The 22,865-nt window shown below is 48.1% G+C and overlaps 1 protein-coding gene and 1 pseudogene across 6 annotated transcripts in view; one reads left to right on the top strand and one right to left on the bottom strand.

Annotated features, from left to right (window-relative positions):
* Nos1 (nitric oxide synthase 1) overlaps positions 1-22,865 on the bottom strand; it is a 175,176-nt gene that overhangs the window by 45,771 nt on the left and 106,540 nt on the right. For all 5 annotated transcript variants that reach the window (XM_031337634.1, XM_031337632.1, XM_031337635.1 and 2 more), the window contains 10 exons: positions 18,172-18,300; positions 16,109-16,254; positions 15,219-15,381; positions 14,183-14,274; positions 11,268-11,409; positions 7,872-8,011; positions 6,274-6,448; positions 3,748-3,849; positions 910-1,104; positions 300-385 (listed from right to left, as the gene is read on the bottom strand). In XM_031337634.1, coding sequence (XP_031193494.1) covers positions 300-385; positions 910-1,104; positions 3,748-3,849; positions 6,274-6,448; positions 7,872-8,011; positions 11,268-11,409; positions 14,183-14,274; positions 15,219-15,381; positions 16,109-16,254; positions 18,172-18,300 — 1,370 coding nt within the window. The remainder of the gene's footprint in view (positions 1-299; positions 386-909; positions 1,105-3,747; positions 3,850-6,273; positions 6,449-7,871; positions 8,012-11,267; positions 11,410-14,182; positions 14,275-15,218; positions 15,382-16,108; positions 16,255-18,171; positions 18,301-22,865) is intronic.
* On the top strand, positions 18,766-19,873 carry LOC116068290 (annotated as a pseudogene). Its single transcript, XR_004109529.1, has one exon. The product of XR_004109529.1 is annotated as a non-histone chromosomal protein HMG-14 pseudogene (transcript).

Raw genomic sequence — 22,865 nt, 5'->3', positions numbered from 1 at the left:
AACATTATTATTGTTATTACTGTTATTATTATTATTACTACTATTATTATTAAAAGACAAGGTTATGTAGTTCAATCTGGTCTTCCCTAACTCAATACCTTGTGTGTGTGTGTGTGTGTGTGTGTGTGTGTGTGTATGTCTGTGTGTGTGTGTGTCTATGTGTGTGTGCCTGTATGCTGGTGGAGCGGGATGGAAGTACCTATCACTGAGTTGGCACAGGGTACAGCACCTGCCTAGTTCCAGGTACTCCCAGCTTGTGGATAGATAGATCCCTCCACCCCCCAGTGCAAGGCACTCACTCTGCCAATTTCTTGAAGCCGATGGCTCGACGCTTTGTGGGGGTCCCATTGGTGCCCTTCCACACGTGGGTGTTCCATGGATCAGGCTGGGAAGAGAAGCCATGATACTAGTCAAAGCCCTGGGGAAATTCAATCCCACTGGGATGTGCCCAGAGTTCCCTGGGGCTGGGGCTGCCCAACCTCAGTCCCACAAGGTAGGGATTGAGCCAAGGATGGCCATGCATGTCCCTGTACAAGGTGATTGGTCTATCTCTCTGCATTGTCCCACCAGCCCTTCCCCCTCAGCCCCATTCCCTTAGACTCTGTGTTTGAAATAGGGTCTGGATACACAGCCCAGGCTGGCTGCAAATTTCTCATCCTTCTGTATCAACTCTCCTGAGTCCTGGGATTCTAGGTGTGTGCCACCATGTCCAGCCCAAACTCTTCCTGGATCTGCACTTCCTCTTCCTGAATACCTACTTCCTGTCTCTGTAAGTCTCTTCGGCTACTGGGCACACCCATGTCTATAGCACTGAACTGTTTGAAAATGGCCCTTGGGTGTTGGGAAAACTTGACCCATACAAGGTGGGTTTCAGGGTAGAGGGGAGCCTGGGGCAGGGTGGGGCAGGACCTGGTACTCAAAGGATGGGGTGAGTCGATAGTTGAGCATTTCCTGGTGGAACACAGGGGTGATGCTGCCCGACATGGGGGGCACGATCCACACCCAGTCTGCGGGGCAGCCTCCCCTGCAGCGGTATTCATTCTCCATGTGTTTGATGAAGGACTCGGTGGCAGAGTGGTGGTCAACGATGGTCACCTTGTCACTCTGCAGGAAGAGAGGGGATACGGAATCAGGAAGGACAAGAAGGTGGGATGCTTGGGTGCCTCCCCTACAGGGTCTGCCAAAGGGCAGCCTTTTATGACTCTAAGGTTTTTTGTTTGTTTGTTTTTGGTTTTTTTGAGACAGGGTTTCTCTGTGTAGCCTTGGGACTCTAAGTTCTTTTTCTTTTTTCTTTTTTTTTTAGATTTATTTTATTTATTTTATGTGTATGAGTACACTGTAGCTATACAGATGGCTGTGAGCCATCATGTGTGTGGCTGCTCTCCGGCCCTGCTTCGGCCCAGCTTGCTTCGGCCAGCTTGCTTCTCTGCCCTGCTCGCTCCAGCTTAATTCACTGTAGCTGTCTTCAGATGCACCAGAAGAGGGCATCAGATCTCATCACGGGTGGTTGTGAGCCACCATGTGGTTGCTGGGATCCGAACTCAGGACCTTCGGAAGAGCAGTCAGTGTTCTTACCTGCTGAGCCATCTTCTCAGCTCCGACTCTAAGTTCCTTAAGTCTAATTGCACAGGAGAAAGGTTCTGCTTGGTTCTAGTCTATCTTGAAGACCTTCCTCATCCGTCTGTAGTCGGGGGTGGAGCCTCAAAGTGGGAGCTAGACTCTTGGGGTTTTGGTTTCTCTTATGTCTGTGTACTTATTCCATGCTTTATTTACCTTCTGTAACTATAGTGGTGAAATAAACCCTCACATCGTAGACGGTTTTAAGGAGTGAGTTTGAGCCTATTAGAGATCAAATGAATAAGGCAGTGTGGTAGTTTGAAGATGCTTGGTCCAGGGAGTGGCACTATTGGGAGGCATGGCCTTGTCAGAGTAGAGTAGGTGTGGCCTTGTCAGAGTAGGTGTGGCCTTGTTGGAGTGGGTGTGGTTTTGTTGGAGTAGGTATGGTCTAGTTGGAGGAAGTGTGTCACTGTGGGCATCAGCTGCCTGGAAGCCAGTCTTCTTCTTCTTCTTCTTCTTTTTTTTTTTTTTTTTTTTTTTTTTTTGGTTTTTCCAGACAGGGTTTCTCTGTATAGCTGTAGCTGTCCTGGAACTCACTCTGTAGACCAGGCTGGCCTCGAACTCAGAAATCCGCCTGCCTCTTCCTCCCAAGTGCTGGGATTAAAGGAGTGCGCCACCACTACCCGGCTAAGCCAGTCTTCTACTAGCTGCCTTCAGATGAAGATGTAGAACCCTCAGCTTCTCCAGCACTGTGCCTGCCTGGATGCTGCCATATTCCTGCCTTGATGATAATGGACTGAACCTCTGAATCTATAAGCCAGACCTAATTAAATGTTATCCTTATAAAAGTTGCCTTGGTCGTGGTGTCTGTTCACAGCAGTAAAACCCTAACTAAGAGAGGCAGGTGGGCAGACCAGAGTCTAGCACAGGCTGGGGCTGGTGGGCATGGATTCACAGACTGTCTAAGAGACACTGCTCCAACTCCTTCCCTTCCCTTCCTTCACCTCTCCCATGTCCTGGGTGTCTGCATCAGGGGCCAAGTTCTGATCATTTCTACAGCTCCTTAGCTCTCCATGGAAGGTTGCCTCTTGCCCTGCCTCCTGCATGGATCTCTGAATCCTGATGTTCTGTGAGGTGCTTGCTCTATTGACATCCACCCAAGGTCTGAATGAACGTGCCTATCTTCTGTCTATTAGGGCAAGGTTAATGTCAAGTCCCCAAAGTAGCTGCCGAGATATCAGTTAGGGCCTGTCCACTTGGCAAAATGACAGTGCCCACCTTGTGCTAAAGAGCAGAATGGTTTGGGTGGTCTCTTTCCCACCCATCTAACTATAACTCCTAATAGGGGGTGGGGTGCTATACGACTGAGGGTAAGTCTGAGTCTCTAAGAGATGAGAAAGCATGGAGACCCCATCATCAAACTGCAGAATCTCAAATATCAAGTTCAGTCCTTCCTCTCACTTCTCTACATCAAATGTCCACCCTGCCCAGGTTGTGACACGAAGGCATATGGGCAAGAAGTAGTTCACGTGACAGATGGGAGCCCCTGGAGGTGGTTAGTTTTTTGGTGTTTATGTATTCAAGTGTGTATGAAGGTGCTTGCACATATGTGTGCACGTGGAGGTACTTCAGGTGCCATTCCTCAGATGCCTGTTTGAGACAGCATCTCTCATTTGCCTGGAACCTCACCAAGGTGGGCAAGGCTGGATAGCCACAGAGGATCCAGGAATCTCTGCCTCCTGTCTCACTGGGGTTACAAGCATTCATTCCCCCCCACTTGGCTCTCTGTGTGGGCTCTGGGGATTGAATATAGGACCCCATGCTTGTAAAGCCAGCCCTTTCCTGACTGAGCCATCTCTCCAGCCCTCAAAGGTGGGCCTTGTTGGCAGAACCCTTGGCCCCCTGTTTGGAGTCTCTAGAGAAGTGGTTTTTAACCTTCCTGATGCTGTGACCCTTTGATACAGTTCTTCATTGTATGACCCCCCCACCTGTAAAATCATATTCATTGCTACTTCATAACTGTAACTTTGCTACTGTTATACATCATGTAAATATCCATGTTTTTCGGATGGTCTTGAGCCACCCCTGTGAAAGGGTCGTTTGACCCACATGTTGAGAATGGCTGCTCTAAAAGGTTCTTTTTCTCCTCTTTCCTTTGAGGCTTGAGTTTGGTGCTGAGCCCTCTGGTACCTGGAAGCTGTATAGAACAGCAATGTTGATCTCCACCAGGGCTTGGTCCTTCCAGAGAGAGGACGTCTTCCTCATGTCCAAATCCATCTTCTTGGCTACTTCCTGGAAGGGCAAAGAAAGCATCGAATCACAGGCTGGCTAACTCTGGATTTCAGACCAGAAGACAGTGGTGTTTTTCATTCTTAATTATCAGTTAGCCACTCATGGGCTGACTGACTCGCTCACAGGCTCCGAAGATTTGCTATTGACAACCCAGTTGGTAACTAAAGAGACATGGCTGGCCCTTAAGCCACTAAACTCTTGTGCCAATCAGTGTAGGAGAATGTATGTGCTAAATGCCTAATACTTGAGACCTGGAGACCCGGGGGCTAGCTGCGTTCTAAGCCAATGATACTCTAGCAAAATAACTGGAAAGAAATATGGCCTGGCATTAGTACTTGACATAATAGAAATGAGTAGCCAGGTTACACTGGCAGAGGCCTCGGGGGCAAATTCCTTAATTAAAGTTGTGCTCTTCCTTCCCTTTGTCAAGGCTAGTCACTGGTGGGAGCCCAGGTCTCATTACTACACTCAGATGCTACCAATGCTCAATTTGGGTGAATTGCTCTTCAGCCTGGCTGACACTGTGTCTAGCCGCTGGAATTGAAGGGCCTGGGTGACAGAGTCTCTCATTTAAGTCATGAGGCGACCTGGAGAGTGGAGAGCAGAGAGCAGATTTATTAATTTACTGTCCAAGGCAAAGGTTTTCAGTTTAGCATGGATCGGAATCAGGGACAACACCACAGGAAGTAAACAGGTCCTGCTTTATGTAAATCTGTCTAATGCCCCTGGTAAATTTCTGAAATGGGAAAGGTTCATAGAGCTGGGCACGGTGCAGCATTACTTTGACTAGAAGAATAAAAAATTGTTGAAAAAAATGCCCTTTTGACTTGAAGGAAAAAACCAACCAAACAAAACCAAAGATGAAACTTCCAGATGTCAATTGAATTAGGATACTGCTTGAACTGGAAAACCACCTAATGTGGGTTTCTTTCTTGCCAGAGGCTTGTAGATACTGATGTCCAACTGTTAGGGAGCTTGAAAATTCTGATACTCGGACTATACCCCAGACTGACTGTGTAAGAATCCTATGGGCTGGGGCCCTGCCACCAAGAAACTCTCCAGGTCACCCTAGCAAGGCTGATGAACCCCAATACCAGTGAATGTAGCCCAGGCTGGCCCAGAACTGGCCAAGTATCAGAGGACAGCCCTGACTTCCTAATCCTCCTAGTTCTACCTTCCAAGTACAGGATTACAGGCATGGGTTATCATTTAGGTTTAACAGCCTAAACGAAGTGCTTGGCTCTAAGTTCTAATCTCGATTCTTCAGTGAAAGACTATATGATCCAGACTAACCCCGGACTCCTCGGTTTCTCTGTAATCTCCCTGGAAACAAGACGGATAGCTGCAAATTGCCTAAGGACATTTGCTAATAAATACAATGTAATGAAAAGATACTCCTCCAAATAAAGTAGGGTTGCAGAGACAGCTCAGTGGCAGAGAGCTTGCCTAGTGAGCTCAGCGATCTCAGTACAGCATCATTATCACAGAAACAAACAGGAAAACCGAACCAAACCAACGCCATACACCAAGAATACCAATCGTCTCAAACACCCTGTGTGGCTTCTGCAACCAGCAATCCACGCCCAGTACTCCTTAATGGCATGATCAGACCACCCAGGTCCAAAATACTCAAAAGCAATGCATCTGTACACAGCATGCACAGCCATTTCTCTGGTCACTGTTGCTTAAACTGTAGACTGACAGCCATTTGTACAGCAGCTATACTGTGTCTAGAACCATATGTCAGCTGCAGAGGCTTCTGATATACAGGAGGCTCAGTGTAAACACTACAGAGTTTTATGTATGGGACTTGGGTATCTGAGGTATTTGGGTGTGTGTGTGTGTTTCTGCATATGTAGGGGTGTCTCCATGCGCACATGCATATATGTTCATGCAGAGACCAGAGAGCAGTTCTTCAGGGGCCAACTACCTTGTTCACTGAGGCAGGCTTTCACACTGGCCTGGAACTTTCCGAATAGGCTAGGCTTCCTGCCATCAAGCCCCAGAGATCCACCTGTCTCTACTCCACTTCCCCCGAGATTATGTGCAACCAGTGCCATGCCCAGCTTGTAAAATGTGAGTTCTGGGGATTAAACTCAGGTTTCTCATGCTTTGGGTAGGAAGCATGTGACCTAGTGAGTCATCTCTCCATCCATCTGCAGATTTCCACATCTGAAGGGGCCCAGAGAACCTTCTGTCGATGTCAAGGGAAGACTCACGTGCAAGGTGCTCACACAGTGCTCTCTGTGGTGGCGGCTGTGCTATTGGCTACTTCAGCCTTCACTAGGAAAGACACAGCTGCGTCTGGCGTTTCTAGATTTACCAAAGCTTCAGCTCTGTCCCAACACATCCAACCTCCCAATCCCAAAGCGATAGAGCTGTGTCCTCTGTTCCTGCATTTGGGGACCATTGAGGGAATCTCACCTCCAGGATGTTGTATCGAGAGTTGTCACAGTAATCACGGACACCGATCTCCGTGCCCATGTACCAGCCGCTAAAGGGACAGGCGCTGAATTCCAGGCCCCCTATCTCCAGCAGCATGTTGGACACAGCGGGGAGGCCATACCATTTGAGCCCCAGGTCCTTAAACCAGTCGAACCTGCAGAGAGCAATATGGCCCTGCTCAGCAGGCGGCTGGTATCTCCCGAGCAGAGCAGCATCCTCGGGTTGGGGATGCTCCAGGCTTAGCACCCACTGGGACCACACATAAACCCTGATTATTGACAGTTCCTTCTTCCTATTATCTCCCCTTTTCTGTACCTTCCTTTTTAAATCTATGCTTGCTTCCCAGCTACTCGTTCCTTGCTCTGGGAAACCTTCCCAATGTCCAGTTGGGTCCAGGCAACGTCTTATTTCCCCTTTGCCGTGCTTTCTTGGAACTATTTTAGGAGTTATTGGTCTATGGTCTTTTCCTCTTTGACACAAACCACAGAGGCAGGGACAGAATGAGGACCACAAAGCAGTCTGAATAGTCTTAGAAGTGGACACAGGTAAGCCAAGTGCACCCAGGATCTGGCTGTGTTCCCAACATATCAGGCACCTCAGACAGGTGTTCTCTGTTTAGAGAAGACTCAGGTAAGGCAGGTGAGGTACCAGTCCCAGGTGCAACCCCCTGGAGCCCCCCAGAGATGGAGCTAACAAGATTAGCACTGTTACTTGTGTGTGAGGTATTTGAAAAGAATCCATACTTTAAAAAAAAAAAAAAAGTTAAAAAACAACCCTCTTTAAATAGACAGGCTCCCTCTCCTGTGTCTTCCCTAACTCACCAGACCCTTTTGTCAGGTCTGAGCTGATCCTGTGCTTATTTAAGAAGTTGAGATATAGCTCATCACAGATTAAGAATAATTAACTGGATTTTTAAGATCTATTTTGCATATGACTTAAGTTTCTTAGCAACCTCCTTTGGGTTTGACCCTGGTCTAGCACCTCAGGGTGGTATTCCTTCATTCATTTTATAATTACATTTATTTGTGTGCATGTATGTATGTGTGTATGTGTGTGCCAAAGGACAGTTTATAGGAGTCAGTTCTGACCTTCCACTGTGTGGGCCCTGGGATCAAACTCATAAAGTCAGGCTTGGCAGCAAGCTCCTTTATCAGCTGAGCCACCTCACTTAGCCTAGCATGTCTTTTATTCTGAGAGTGCACATGCTTCTCTGACCTTGGTCTCCTAGCTACTTCCGGGCTCCAGATTCTGTCTGAGCTTCGTTCACCCAGGGTCAGTCATTGTATGCAGCTTCCTCTATTGGATGTCTGTGTCTATAGCAAGACAGTAGGTATGTCTAATCTTGTGACCCCAAGGGCTAGGCAAAGGGCAGGTCATGGTGTTGGTTAGAAATAGATGCATCTGGTGGTCCAGGTTGGTTCAGAAGGACCCTCGTATCCTAGCCTGACAGCCAGGATGGGACCCAGGGCCCTCTTGCTGTCTGTTGGGGCTACAGAGAACCTGGGGTGGGGGACATAAGATGGACAGATGACATAATTGGGAAACCCCCCCCCACCCCCAAGAGCACTCCCTCTTACTTGGGGTGCCTGATGGGTACTTCCAGCACCAGCTCTGGGGGGATCTGGAAGAGTTCAGGGTCGTTGCCATTGGCCTGGAGCAGAAGAGGCAGCACATCGAAGCGGCCTCTTGGGGCTTTCCAGCCCTGCTGTATACAGATCTACAAACAGAAACCTCAGTCATATCTCTGCCTCTGCCCCTCCAAACACAGCACACAGCGGGTGGGGGAGGGGAAGAGGGGTGGGAGCAAGCCGAGGCCTTCATGCAAGCCCTCTGAGACCTCTCAATCATGAGTGGAGCTTCAAAAACTAAGGGCTGCCTTCACAAGCTCTGTCCGACCTCACCATAGAACCAGGGCAAGCTCTCCAGGGGACACAGGTCAACCTGAACCAGAAAGGGTCTCCTGTGCCGGGTATGCGCACAGCGAGGATGAGGGCTGCGTCTGAGTGTCTGTGGCATCCTCCACGGGCTAGCTTTTATGTGTGGTGGTGTTAAGTGTCACAAGAGACAAAGGAAATCTCCAGCGCCATGGCTTTCTGCAGAAAACAGCACAGCTGCCCACAGGCACAGCCAGAGGCAGGAGATACAATGTTTCAGAAGCTTCATTAAGAAAGAAAAGCTCCGAGGTGCGGCTCATTTCATTAACACTCACATTTTAAACTGTGAGTTTTAAATCGAACAACACACCTCATATGAATTATAATTTGTTAATAATGGATTGAGATTTTGATCAGATGTTTGATACTAAAGTTAAATAAGATGACAAGTTAAATAAGTTAATAAAGTTAATAAAGATGAATGAGATGTTCATTTACTAAATACATTAAACTTATGCTTAAGGAACATAATAAAGTATATTAAATATCAATATTAGTTTATTAATTATATACATTTTCTTACTTTATTTTTAAGTTTGCTTTCTGTGATCTATGTATATTGTGTACGTGTTTATGTGTGTATGCTGTTCATCTTACTGTATTTGAGACAGTCTTTTTATAAAATACCTGTATTATTATTATTATTATTATTATTCTAGTTGATGTACGTGGATGCTTTGCTTGGGTATATGTCTATGCGCTAGGTGTATCCCTGGATCCTACGGTACTTAGAAGAGGGTGTTAGATTTCCTTGAATTGAAATTATAGACAGTTGTGATGTGGGCCATGGGTATTGAACCAAGGTCCTATAGAAGAGCCAGCAATGTTCCTAACCACAGAACCAGCTCTCCAGCCCAGAGGGTCTCACTATGTAGCTCTAGCTATCCTGGCACTATGTAGACCAGGCTGACCTCAGAACTTCAAAGTTTTATCTGCCTCTGATTCCAGGGTGCTGGGATTGAAGGTGTGTGCTACCATGCTAGGCTCTACCATATTTTCTGAGACACAGCCTCTGACTATACCCAGAGCTCAGCGATCAATCCTCCTGTCTCCAGCTCCTCTGTGCTGCGATGGTATGTGCCACTATGCTCCGCTTTTAACCTCGGTGCTGGGATCTTTGTGCAGCCAGCCCTTTACCCACTGAGCCACCTCTTCAGCCCCACTTTTGCTTTGAGACAGACTCTCACTAAGCTCAGGCTGGTTTCAAACTCACAACCCCTCCACCTCAGTCTCCTGAGTGCTGGGAGTACAGGCATGTACCATGGTGCATAAGGAAGGACAAAATTATCGAAGTAAACATATTCAAATATGATATTTAATAGTAAAATTGAACATATTTAATCCATTAAGTTTCTAGCAGGGCAGTGGTGGTGCATGCCTTTAATCCCAGCACTTGGGAGGCAGAGGCAGGAGGATTTCTGAGTTCCAGGCCAGCCTGGTCTACAGAGTGAGTTCCAGAATAGCCAGGGATATACAGTGAAACCCTGTCTCGAAAAAAACAAAACAAAACAAAACAAAATAAAAAGTTTCTGAATTTATCAACATGCTAATCTGCTCCACCCCCCATTTACTATTATAATTTCAAAATATACTTAATATAAGATTATAATGGGGGTGAATGGTGGAGCGGTGTCACAGAAGTTAGTAGATCCTAGAGGATCTGGTTCAATTCCCAGCATCCATATGGGAGCTTCAGGGGATCTGACATCCTCACACCAATGTTTATAAAATAAAATTAAATAAATTATTTTTAAAGAGTATTAATGAGCCGTTTCGCTTTTTGGGTTTTTGTTTATTTGTTTGTGTTTTGTGGTCATCTTGGAGATCTCTTGGTTGGGGTCATCTGTGAAGCCTGCTTACATCCATATGTGTGCATAGTCACTACCAGGGCTCCAAACAACCATGTAGCCAGGTTTGGGGTGTTTCTTTGTGCTGCGTGAGCAGAAGCCAGGAAAGCGGATCCTGGCCATGGAAGGTTCTGGCACAGATAGGGAAGAAAGAGTTGCGGTCCACAGTCATGTTCAGCTAAGCAGGAGGCAAGGTCAGCCAGCTACAAACTTAGCAGTTAGCACTCAGCCAAGTGGAACGGAGTCTGGGGAGTCTGGCCCAGACTCTGAGAGCACAGGTGCGGCTCCTGGTTGCCCTGGTTACAGCCGGTTCTCAGGATTATCACATTTCAATGAGAAAAGCCTTATGCATATGAAGTCAGCAGACTGGGGAGAGGGGAAAAGCTCTGTGTGTGTGTGTGTGTGTGTGTGTGTGTGTGTGTGTGTGTGTGTGTGTGTGTGTGTTGAGTAAATGGGATCCGGGCATTAGCATCTGTCTGCTGTGTGTACCAGTGGGCACAGTACATTCAAAAGTGTCTCTTCCCTGAACTGAGCGTCATCATGTCTACTTGGAAGGGACCCTGGGAGGGGGAAAAGGCAGTTTTGGTTCTCTTGGTCAATTTTGTCAATTTGTCAATTTTGGTCCCCAGGATTTAGGTATACTGATGCCTGGGACAGTTGAGCCTGACAGTCAAGTCAGGCTAGCTCCACACACTGCCTCTGCCTCTAAGAGATCCCTTTGCTTCTGCTTCCCAGGTGCTGGGATTAAAGGCATATGTCACTGAACCTGGCTACTGATCAAAACACAAAGGAGCCATGTATGTCAGCTCAGGAAAGGTAGTCCCAGGATGTGACTTTTCTGAACAATGTTGGAATTGGTGGGAGTCTGGGGGACCTTCCCTGGGGTCCTAGACATTCCTTCATTCACTTAATAGTTTAGGATCAGTGCTTGGCATTGACAAGTTGATTTCAACTCTGAAAGGCGACAGAAACTTCTACAGGGAAGGCTGGGGGAGCCAAAGGGGTGCATGTGATGGATTTGTGGGTGGTCCCAGGCAAGAGCAAGTCTGAGGAGTGGTTCCTGGGTTCCTTGCTGGCTGGACCCTTCAGGGTAAAAAGGTTAAACCGGAAAAGCACAGGGTTTAGAGGTGGGGTTTAGGTGAGGGATGGACAGAGAGTCTAGCAGGGATAGGCTTGGGACATCCAGGCTCACCTCTGTGAACTCCACATTAGCTGGATCCCCCAGGGTAGAGCCATCTGGCTGTTTGTAGCCAGCATAACGGATGAGCTGTGAGTTCCACACTCGGAAGTCATGCTTGCCGTCAGTCCTCTGAGGGAATATAGTGATGGCCGACCTTGGGAGAGGAGAGAGGGTGGAAGAAGTCACCAGGGCGGGACTTGCCCATCGGAAGACACAGTGACAAAGCTGGAGATCAGATGTCCAGGTCACCAGCTGGAGGAAGGAGCCAAGTTACCAGCGCCTCCAACAGAACCCTTGGTCTGTGCAAGGTAGGAGGCAGGAAACATGCATCCTGGCTTTGAAGTGAGGATCTCCTGCCCCAGCCTCCTGAGGCTGGAATGAGAGGTGTGTGTTACCACACACTGCAGGGGATATGTACCCTATATAAACATTACCTTGCATCCTTCACTTGGAATCCCTCTGCTGCCATGGGCTATTCCCATAAACAGATTCCTAGCTGGAGCTCACCAGACCCTACTTCTGAGCCAGTTCTGTAGGTCTTACTATCTAAGCATTTGCAACTGCAGTGTAGGATGCCACTGATCCCAGAGGATGAGGTTGGACCCTGGGCTGGAAGTAATTCATGAAGCCATCGCTGGCGGACGTTCTACATCTCTTAGTAAAAATCTCTGTAGCACGTGGGAGACAACAAAGCCCGAAGCCGGCTGCCTTCCCTCTGGCATCAAGACGTGCGGCTGTGTCTATAGGTGGCCACCAGCCAGAGCCTGTTTGTGTATACATACATTGAAGAAGCCTGTTTATAAACACTAGAGCCACACGTTGTGAGTAGGGTGTGAGATTCACTTTCTGTGTGGGAACTGAGACAGAGAGGTGTGGAAGCATGACCATACCTCCCTCGCCTGCTTCCCTGGGGCTCAGTTACCTGTGGGCAGTTTGAAGGTCGAGGCTGCTTAGGCATACACTATTTCTCCTCAGGGCTTATGTTCTCTATGTCTGCTGAGTGGCTTTTAGACTGAAAGGCTGGAGAATCTTAGAATGTATAATGTATAACTTTTACCTAAAAGGGGGCATGGAAAACCTCTGCCACAAGCCAAAAAAGGTGGAGTAGCTAGTTCCAGGAACTTTGCTAACCCAGAGCCTCAGGGCTCTGGTTCCCGATACCTGCCCCTCCTGAATAATCCACAATGAGGGCGGAACTAAGAATGAAGGTCTACTGGTTTACGAGGCTCTCCACCCTGCCAACCAGTAGATGAAGATTACATTCCTAGAATGAATGTGTTCCCCTCCCTAACTGAATACCTTGGGTCAGGTCCCTCTGAAATTTTCCACTGTTTTTATGTTCTGTTTCCTTGGTAACTCTCTCTCCGCCCCCAGCTTCCCTTAAATACCCGACACTTCTTGTGTTCTGGGTCAAACTCTAGCCAGCATGGTCACAAGATCGACCCCGGGGTCGAACTCTGGCCAGCAAGGTCATGAGATCGACCCGGTACCAGTATCCCCAATAAACTTCTTGTGATTGCAGCAAGTTCGGTCTCTCGTGAGTCATTGGGTGGTCGCGTCATCCCGAGACTTGAGTAAGGATCTCCCCAGTTCTGGGGGTCTTTTAAGACCAGAGGTGTAAAACTTAAGAGACAGTCCTAAGTGGTTCTTTTTTCAATTAGCTCTTGTGAAGCTCCCCACTTCACAGCTGCAGATTTTGGGGTAACCCCTCCTCTTGCCAGAACAGCCCCTAAACAACTTGAGGGCTTAGCTTTGGCAAGGCCTGACATTCATGGCTTAGAATATACTGGAAGATTCTCCTTGTCTGCCTGCCTGTCTCTCTCTGTCTCCGCCTCTCTGTCTCTATCTTTCTCTCTGTCTTTGTCTCTGCCTCTCTGTCTCTGTCTCTCTGTTTCTGCCTGTCTCGCCTCCCTATCTCTCTCTATTTCTCTGTGCTCATACATGGAAGCCAGAGGTCCACCTTGCTCTTTGAGACAGGGTCTCTCACCCATCCTGGAGGATAGCCTTAGGAATCTCTCCCTGCCCCCACCCCACTTCCCCAGCACTGGGGATGGCAAGAACTCAACCACTACACCTGGCTTTAAAAACATGAGTTCTGGATTCAAACTCAGATCCCATGCTGGGGCAGCACACACACCTTATCAAGTGAGCTTCCTCAGTAGCCACTTGCTGAAAAGTTCTCTGATACAGTGTCAGGGTGAGGCTACTTAGGAAAGAATCCTAAAGAATTCCTCTTACACAAATGACTTCTGTTCCTACTGATGCCTGAGGCAGACAAGCTCCCTCTGCATGAGCTGGGGGAAGCCCAGGGTGGGGGGTGTCTACGGGAATATCCCGGAAATAGCCTTGGGTGTTTCTGAGTTGGGACTGATTCTCAGTGGTAGGGAACAGATGTCACCAGCGGGATTGACAAGTGCAGCCAGCTGTGGATGGGGCCTCAGCTGCGAGGCAGCAGCTGAGGCCAGTGTGGAAGTCACAGACCAAGTTACCCCCTGCCTTAGCTGGCTCCCTGCAGGCTGTAGTCTTTGTATGGGTACAAGAGTCCAAGGTGGGGCTAGGGGACGCAGAACCAGAAGGCACAGTGCCAGGCAGAATGGGAGGCCACAGAAGGGTGGGATGTTGCGAGTACTGGCTGGCTCTACTCAGAAATGGGAGTTTCTTCTTTCCAGGAATCTTAACTAGCTTCCCGTCCTCTCTACGGGTGACAGGGAACTAGAATCCAGCCAAACTTTCAGTTTTTGTTGTTCTTTTCTGTTCCAGCAGAGGAAGGGCAGGGGAGAAGAATGCCAGGCTATTTCAGTCAGCTGGGCCACCTCCCCAGAAGGGGACAGCCTTTTCCCCTGGCAGCTGAGGCACATCCAGAACCGGGGGGACCTCATGCTGCAGGGATATCACCCCACTCCGTCCCACCCAGCAGGGCAACTCACCTGAGGTTCCCTTTGTTGGTGGCATACTTGACGTGGTTACAGATGTAATTGAACATGCCGTGGGCTGTGGTGCAGTCTCGGGCATCGAACACCTGTGCAAAGTGCATGATGGGATTGCTGGCTGCCTCCTCTCTCCTGGGCAGCCCCAGGGCAGAGTGCCTTTCCAGGGGTCCCTGAGCCCACTGCAGCTGCACTCAGTCTTGATCAGCCAGCACCCACTCCCCCTTCTTGAAGTCTAGGCTGCATTTTGTATTTTTTTTTTAATGCTAATAAACAAGGAAATAGCATAGAGGGCAAATGTAATGAAAGGAGGGAGCTGTGATGGGCTGGTTATGTTTTCTGTGGGGCCACCAGGCATTTGAAAACAAGCAAAAATCGAATAATCTGGAACAGAGGGTGGGGGTGGGGGCTCATGAGACCCCGCTCTGTTCTGAGGAACTACTGGTAAGCTGATGGCTTCTCACCCTCTTTGGTGGTGTACCATTGGAGAGGTGACCACGCTCCAATGACTAAACCCACACCCTTCCCTCATGCCAGCAGCACTGATCAAAATCAGGGGCTCACAGAACATAAAAATAAAACATAGAACGCTGAAGGAGAGAGGGTCAGCTGGGAACGGGAAGGGGACGAGGGATGGTAGTGAGGACTGAACGTGATCAAAATACTTCAAATAAATGAAACGGTCACGACAAAGCCCATGAGTCCGTATAACATATGCTGATGCAGTGCATGGAACAGAAAGCCCGATTCTGCAAACCGATCGACTTGTAACACTAAGTTACTCCATAGCACAGACTCAGACCAGGGACACAGACGTGAACTCCTTCAGGCCGGGGCAAGTAAAAGGGAGTGGCGGGGTCTGTGGCAAAGAAGACAGCCTGAATTCTACGGTGAGGCGTGGCAGTTTTATTCAATAAAGAACAAGCGTTCTGATAGATCCCCACTAGGTCTGATCTCTTTCAAAGCTCTATCTGCCCCCATGGCTCGTTCCCTCCCTCCCAGAGGGTCTCCCGGGTGGCTGGGTGTCACCACCTACCTGCAGCTTGGACCACTGGATCCTGCCCACACATCGAGAGGCATTCCTCCAGGCATGCTTGGCGCCATAGATGAGCTCCGTATCCTTGAGCTGATAGGTGCTGGTGCTCTCGATCTCCTTGTTCACCTCTTCTAGCCTGTCCATGTGGGCCTTGGAGCCAAACCTAAGGAAAAGAGGAACAGGGCATGGGAGGGCTGCAATGTGACGGCCTAGAAGTATTCCATGTGTGTATGATGCACAAGTGAGTATGTGTGCACATGTATATGTATGCATGTATGTGTACATGTGTGTGCATGGGTATGAGTGCACGTGTATATGTATGCATGCATGTGCATGGGTGTGCTGGTGGGGGTTTATGCACAAGTGTGTATGCATGTGTGTATATGTGTATATGCATGTGTGTATGTGTATATGCATGTGTATGTGTGTGTATGTGGGAGTGTGTGTACATGTAACTGTGTATGTGTATACATGCATGTGGGCGGATGTATTTGTATGTGTGTGTGCATATGGGTGTACGTGTGTATATGCATGTATATATATACATGTGTGCATGCATGTATGCATGTGTGTGTATGTACCTGTGTGTGTGCTTGTGTATATGTGTTTGAGCATGAGGTTCAGAGCTCTGTGCTACTACCAGGTGATGGAGCCTCTAAGGTGGGGAACAGTGAGTGTCTTCTAACTCTGCCCATGTTACTTTTTGAGGGTCTCTCACTGAACCTGAACTGTCAGTGAGCCCCAGGGATCTGCTTGTCTCTACTCCCCACCACTGGAGTTGCAGACACGTCCCTGCTTTCACAAGGATGCTGAGAATCTGAACCCAGGTCATCACATGTGCATGGTGAGCATTTGCCCACGGGTCCAGCCACCTAGCCCCCTGTACTTGCCTCTTAATGGATGAGTAGTATTGGTCGAGAAATTCTTTGGCTAGAGGGAAGAGCTGATCCTTTGTACGGACATCTTCTGACTTCCGAATGTGATGGGATGGCAGCATGATCGAGCCCATGCAGATGTGCTCTGTGCACCCCGTTTCCTGGAGGCCAAAAGGGATGTGAGTGAGTCTGGCTTCTCCCCACCAGGCTTGGCAGGTGTCATGACTGAGAACCATGGTGCCCAAGTTGTTTGTGCTAGTCAGTTAGGGAAGGGGCGTCTTCACTGGGACACACAGCCACTGGTGCAACAACCTAGCATCTATCTGCCTCTGTCATCCCTACCTGTAACCCTTAGTATCAATCATCTCTCCATCTATCATCTGTCTTTCTATCATTTATCATCTGTATATCATCTATCATCTTTCTATATATCTATATATCTATATATCTATCTAGCTATGTATCTATTTATCATCTATGTATTTATCATCTTTGTATATATGTATTCATGTATATATATATGTGTCTATCTATGTATCTATGCATCTATGAATCTACCCTATGTATCTATCATTTATCACATGTTACTCATCTACCATCTACCTATCACCTATCAATCATCTATTATCATTCTATCAGTAATCTATGTTTATCTACCAATATTCTATCTATCATATATTAATTCTATTATGCATCATCTATCTATCTATCATCTAGTTTTTATTTTAAGACAGCATCTCATGTAGCCCAGGCTGGCCTTGAACTCACTGTATACCTGAGGTTGGCCTTGAGTTTTTGACTTTCTGCCAAGGTACAGATATGTACCATCACATGCAGTTCCAGAAAAAAATCCATTCTATATTGATCAAAGAAAACTAATAATGGCATCATCATCCTCATCATCCTCATCATCCTCATCATTATCATCATCATCATATCATCACATCATCATCACTGAGACAAGGTCTTATGTAGCCCAGGCTGGTCTCAAGCTCCATATTTGGCCAAGGTCAAGGATGACCTTTGAATTTCTGACCCTGCTGCCTCCAACTTCTGAATACAGAGATTACAATCAGGTATCTCTACTCCTTCTGAATACAGAGATCACAGTCAGGTATCTCTACTCCATGTAATGCATGTCTTACTCATACTCCGGGCTTTTGTACATGCTAGGTAAGTACTTTGATTGATATCTGAGGTATCCGTAGCTCTTCCCTGCCACACACACTCATTCTTTGTGATGTGATTTTACAGTACCTGTCCTGAGACACATCCTGTCCCTCACCCCTTACATACAGATTGGTCTGGACCTATAGAATGTAGTAGGAGTGACCCTGGGCCATCTGCAAGCCTAGGCCTCAAGAGGTCTTGTATATTCATAGAAAATAGAGAGATCTTGCATACTTCTGCAGCCCTGGAAACAGACTCAAGTTTGCTTCCTAGAAGAGGAGAGGCCATACAGAACACAATCTTCTCTGCCGGGGCCATCCTGGAGCAGCCATCGTGGCTGACTGCAGTTCTATGAGACAGACCCCATCAAAATCAGGCACTTCTTGGCTGGGCATGCAGGGCCACCTGGCTAATTTGTGGACTTTAAAAAAGTAATGGTTGCTTTCAGCTGCTGAGTTTGAGGTCTGCTTGTTACACTCATTAGCTGACAGAGACATCATTCCTTCAAGAGGTTTGTATTTTAACAAAGATGGAAGGCAAAGGGTTGGACGGTTGAGTACTAAAAATCTGGTATAAAACAGAGTCCACAGTGTGAGATGTAGGAAGCGCTGGCTCAATACCCCATCCATGATCACACCGGAAGAGGCAAAAGATGCTCAAGGATGCTTAAATTCTGCTGGGAGCAAGGTGCTCATCTAGAGAGGCTTTCACTGATTGGTAGAGCATCCAGGGAGGTGTGAGGCAACGCCAGCTGTGACCCTCTGGCTGTCACAGCGTGGGTGAGGACTCTGGCTTCTCATGGGGTGGGCTACGGGAAGTGTTTACCACAATCACATTGCTATGCATGGGATCCCTCAACACAGATGCCGTCCCCCAATCCTGTGAGACGAGTTAGTCTCCACACTCACCAGCGTGCTCTTCAGGTGCAGGGTGTCAGTGAGGACCACGTCAGTCTCCCAGTTCTTGACCTTGAGGAAGCGAGGGCACCTGGAAGGACTGCCGTTCTTGGTAGGGGACTGTCTGCCAGAGGCAGGAGACTGGGGATGAGAAGGAAGGCATCAAATGAGGGTCTTAACATGGTGGTCTCACATGGTGTCTTAACTGAGACGTGAGGTCTTTGCTTTTTCTAGCGTTTTTCTCTGGGTCACCTGCTGCCTTCCCAAAGAGAAGGGTCCAACTTTCTCGGGGTAACAGGTGCAAGGTTCCCTGAGACCAACAGCTTTGCCTGTGGAAAAGGTGTACCACGGTGTGGGAAAATGTCACAGATTCGATCCGGGAGCAAGGAGGCAGGAGATCAAAGGTGACCTCTTCAATGTCTGTCATAGAGTCAAGACTATCTAGAATAGACTATGGATTCTAATATTTAGAACACCACATGGAGACCTGGTGGATGTTTGTTGAGTGAATCAACGATGGAACGGAAACTATCAGGCTTTGAATATGGTCCTTAGAGGACGGGTCACAGCAGTTCACAGCAACACACCCTCTTCCTCCCCCCCACCCCCCGCGGCCCCCAATGCCTAAGAGGAAGGTTAGCACGGATGGAGCAGAGAAGGCGGAGCCCAAGCGCCGCTCCGCCAGGCTGTCGGCCAAGCCGGCCCCTGCCAAGGTGGACACGAAGCCGAAAAAGGCCGCGGGAAAGGATAAAGCATCAGACAAAAAAGTTCAGATAAAAGGGAAGAGGGGAGCAAAGGGTAAACAGGCTGAAGTGGCCGACCAGCAAACCACAGATCTGCCTGCAGAAAATGGAGAGACGGAAAACCAGAGTCCGGCCTCTAGAGAAGAGAAAGAAGCCAAGTCCGACTAAGCATCCATCACATCTGTCAGTGTCCCTGCCTCCCTTCTTGTACAATCCAGAGGAATATTTTTATCAACTATTTTGTAAATGCCAGTTTTTTAGTAGCTCTAGAAACATTTTTAAAAGGTGAGGGAATCCTACCTCATCCCATTTTTTAAGTGTAAATGGTTTTTTCAAGAGTTTAAATCATTTGCTGGTTGTTTATTTTTTTGGTACAACTAGAAAATAGCAGGATACTGAATCAGGAGAGGCTGTGACTGTCTTGGGGGTCACCATAACATTCCGTAGAGGGGGCTAGTTTTATATCCTACAATACAAGGCAGTTTGGAGTCTCAGTCGTGCATTTGTGTCTGGAATATTTTCAGTTATATCCGTCCCGTGTTTCCAGTAGAACCATTTTATAAGAAAGTCAGTCTTTGGTCCTTGCCCTGTCAGAACTGTGATGACTATGGTCATGGCAGTCCATTTTCCTAACTGTTGTGATAATGTGCTGTGAAAGATGGAACTTTTGAGTATGTTCTGTGTGTGGCATAAAATTGTGAATTGGTGAAACTGAGTATTATGAGCATTTGGTTGTTATGAGAGGTCTTAGGGAAACTTGCCAAGTTTGAGGCTGGAACATCACTGGAATAAGTTCAAAGAAAAACAATACGTAGCTCTTCATTTGCGTACATGAACACAATGTGACTCTTCAGAGTTTGGGTACGTCAACAGAATATATGTTTTTTTTTTTTTTTTTTTTTGAGTACATGTGATAGGAATTGGAATGTCTGTGTACTCTGCTCCTTGACCAATAAAATCTGTTGTGAAAGTAAAAAAAAAAAAGAATATGGTCCTTAGAGCTGTAGAGACCTGGTTGTTTGCTTGTTGTTGCACTGTCATGTAATGGGTAATGCAGGGAGGAGGGAGTCTACCTGTGTGACTCACATGTATCTGTCTTAGTTAGGGTTTACTGCTGTGAACAGACACCATGACCAAGGCAACTCTCATAAGGACAACGTTTAATTGGGGCTGGCTTACAGGTTCAGAGGATCAGTCCATTATCATCAAGGTGGAAGCATGGCAGCATCCAGGTAGGCATGATGCAGAAGAAGCTAAGAGTTCTACATCTTCATCTGAAGGCTGCTAGCAGAATATTGACTAGGGTATAAAAGCCCATGCCCACAGTGACACACCTATTCCAACAAGGTCACACCTCCAAATAGTGCCATTCCCTGGGCCAAGCATATTCAAACCATGACAATATCTGAGTTTCAACTCACAAGCTCTCACAGGTACACCTAACTGACAGCCAAACACACTCTGTGAATGGACATTGGTGACACAGCAGTATTTTTAACCTTTTGAAACAGGAGAGAAAGGATTGATACTAAGGTGACATGAGGTAGGATGAGACTAGGAAGGAGGGCTGCGGACGCAGGCTAAGTGGAGGACTCAGGTGAGCACACGGGCCCACAGTCACGATGAGCTTGTGAAGAAAGACCAGGGGTCTGGATATGTGTGTACATGGGGAGGTGGGGCTGGAGGTGCTGGAGGGAGCAGGGTGCTCAGTCAGTAAAGTACTTGCTTCACCAAGCACAACAGGCCTCAGCTTGGTTCCCAGAGCCTGTGAGAAGAAACCAGGCTCAGTGATGTGTGCAAGGGGAGGTGGAGACAGACAGACACCTGGGACTGGTTAGCCAACCAGTCTAGCCTAATTGGTGAGCTCTGGGCCAGGGAGAGACCCTGTCTCAAAAGAGTAAGGTAGAGAGGCACCTGAGGAATGGGGCCTGAGGTGACCTCTGACCTCCCTCCACATACACACGTGTACATTCTTGTGAAATCCCAAGGGATCAGCAAGGAGGCTAGTGAGGTGGATGCACACAGCCAGGGGGAAAATAGAGGCAGGGAGTTAAAAGTCAAGCCTGTGGCTCAAGCTTGGCAGACCTGAGGCAGGAGGACAGCTATGAGTTATGTGATAGAGCTGATGGCCTCGGTCTCTGCTTCGCTCTGCTTTCCTCTCAGTAACTGGTGTCCCTCAGCCAATCTAGTGTCCCTTGGGAGGCTTGCATCAAGGCCCTGGACGCAGACCGGAGGCAGGAATTCCAGAAGGGGCCCATGGACATGGCGTCTCCTTCAGGATGGGAGGGTAGGGAGGGTAAAGGTTTGGAGGGTGGGAGGATAATGGCTTGACAGGTACCTCTATGCCTTACCACCGGGGAGAAGTGAAACAAGATCAATCGATGAGGGAGCCTGGGTAGCACGCTAGATGCCTTGCTGGGCTGTTGTACTTTGATTTTGATGTGTGAATTAGTCATTGGTGACATTGGATGACCAAGGGAGGTATAAATGTGGAGATGAGTGTGACAGACAGGGGACCCTGCATACAGGACACAAAGGGCTTTTCTGAGTGGGAACCAAGTGGGCACGAGGCTGGAGATGACAGGGGGTGGCCACATGCACCCTTTCCTGGCTTTGAGTCCTGTACTTCCGGGTGGGGGGGATGCTTGTTCTAGCCAGAGGCATCCACAGACTGTAAAAATTTCTGACCTCATTCTGCTAAGGGGTTTGTAGAAGCCTGAGAGAAAGACCTGGGTACTCAGGTTCCAAAGGAGGCCGAGGGTCCATTCCCACACCGGTGATCACGACAACTCCGTAACTAGGGAGCAGGTGTGACTTACTGACTCTTCTGAGGAGGGGTCTGTAGTCTGTGGGCCCAGCCAAAAAGCGCCTGCCTGTCTCAGTAGAGCCCAGGAGCAAGGCACATTTCCTAAGTTTTAAGCTGTTCAGTAGAAAGCCACAAACAAGAACAGTATTTTGTGAGTCATGAATGATATGAAGCTCAAGTTTTAGTGGAGGGTTTTTCGCTGGCCACCCTGTGAGACAAGACTAAACCCAGGCTTATACACACACCAAGTGAGTCCCCTCCACTGAGATGCATCACCAGCTTTCTTTTGGCATTTTTATTTTGAGGCAGTTTTGCTTAGTTTTCCTGAGCTTTGTAGTCCCAGGGTGACCCTGAACTTGTCATCCTCCCACCTCAGCCTCCTGAGTAGTTGGAGTCATGGGCCTCCACCATCAGACCTTGGAGTCATGGGCTTCCACCATCAGGCCTAGGAGTCATGGCCCTCCACCATCAGGCCTGGGCTGTACATGCTAGTGGTAGTGTGTGGTGACTGTGACAGACACTGAGACTGGAGAGTCCCTAAAGACAAGGGTGCCTCCAATTTAGCCACTGGCCTACTTTGCTCAGATGCCATTGGGTTGGAGATCTTTCTAGAGTTTCCAAGAAACAGTGCTGTGTGACCTGCCCTCTAGACACCCTTACCACATGATGTTACACATCTTCACAACACTCAGCTCAGCCTGCAGGTGGATCTGTGTGCGTGTGTGTGTGTGTGTGCATGTGTGCATGCGTGCACATGTGTGTAGTCAGAGGACAACCTTGGGTGTCATCCCAGGCATCATGCACCTTATTTTGAATCCTAGGGCTCCATCCATCTCTATTTCTCCAAGTGTAAGTTGCAAGTTCAAGTTACCATATTTGACTTTGTTCATTTTTAGCTCTGGTTTCAGGGACTGAACTCAGGCTCTCTCTAGCCTCCCCTGTTGCTGCAGGTGATTCATTAGAGAGAGTGGGGAGTCCAGGTGGGTCTGAAGCTTTTATTCTGCCTCTACCTTCCACGAATTGGGGTCAAAGGCTAGAGTCACCATGGCCAGTGCTTCCCATAATTGATTTCATGAGCATGAGCGTACATACACCTGCAGTCCCTGTCTACACCTGCACTCCCTGTCTACACCTGCACTCCCTGTCTACACCTGCAC

This window comes from Mastomys coucha, unplaced genomic scaffold (genome assembly GCF_008632895.1).
Source record: "Mastomys coucha isolate ucsf_1 unplaced genomic scaffold, UCSF_Mcou_1 pScaffold22, whole genome shotgun sequence".
In the NCBI taxonomy this organism is placed as follows: Eukaryota; Metazoa; Chordata; class Mammalia; order Rodentia; family Muridae; genus Mastomys; species Mastomys coucha.
This window is presented reverse-complemented; position numbering and strand designations above follow the sequence as displayed.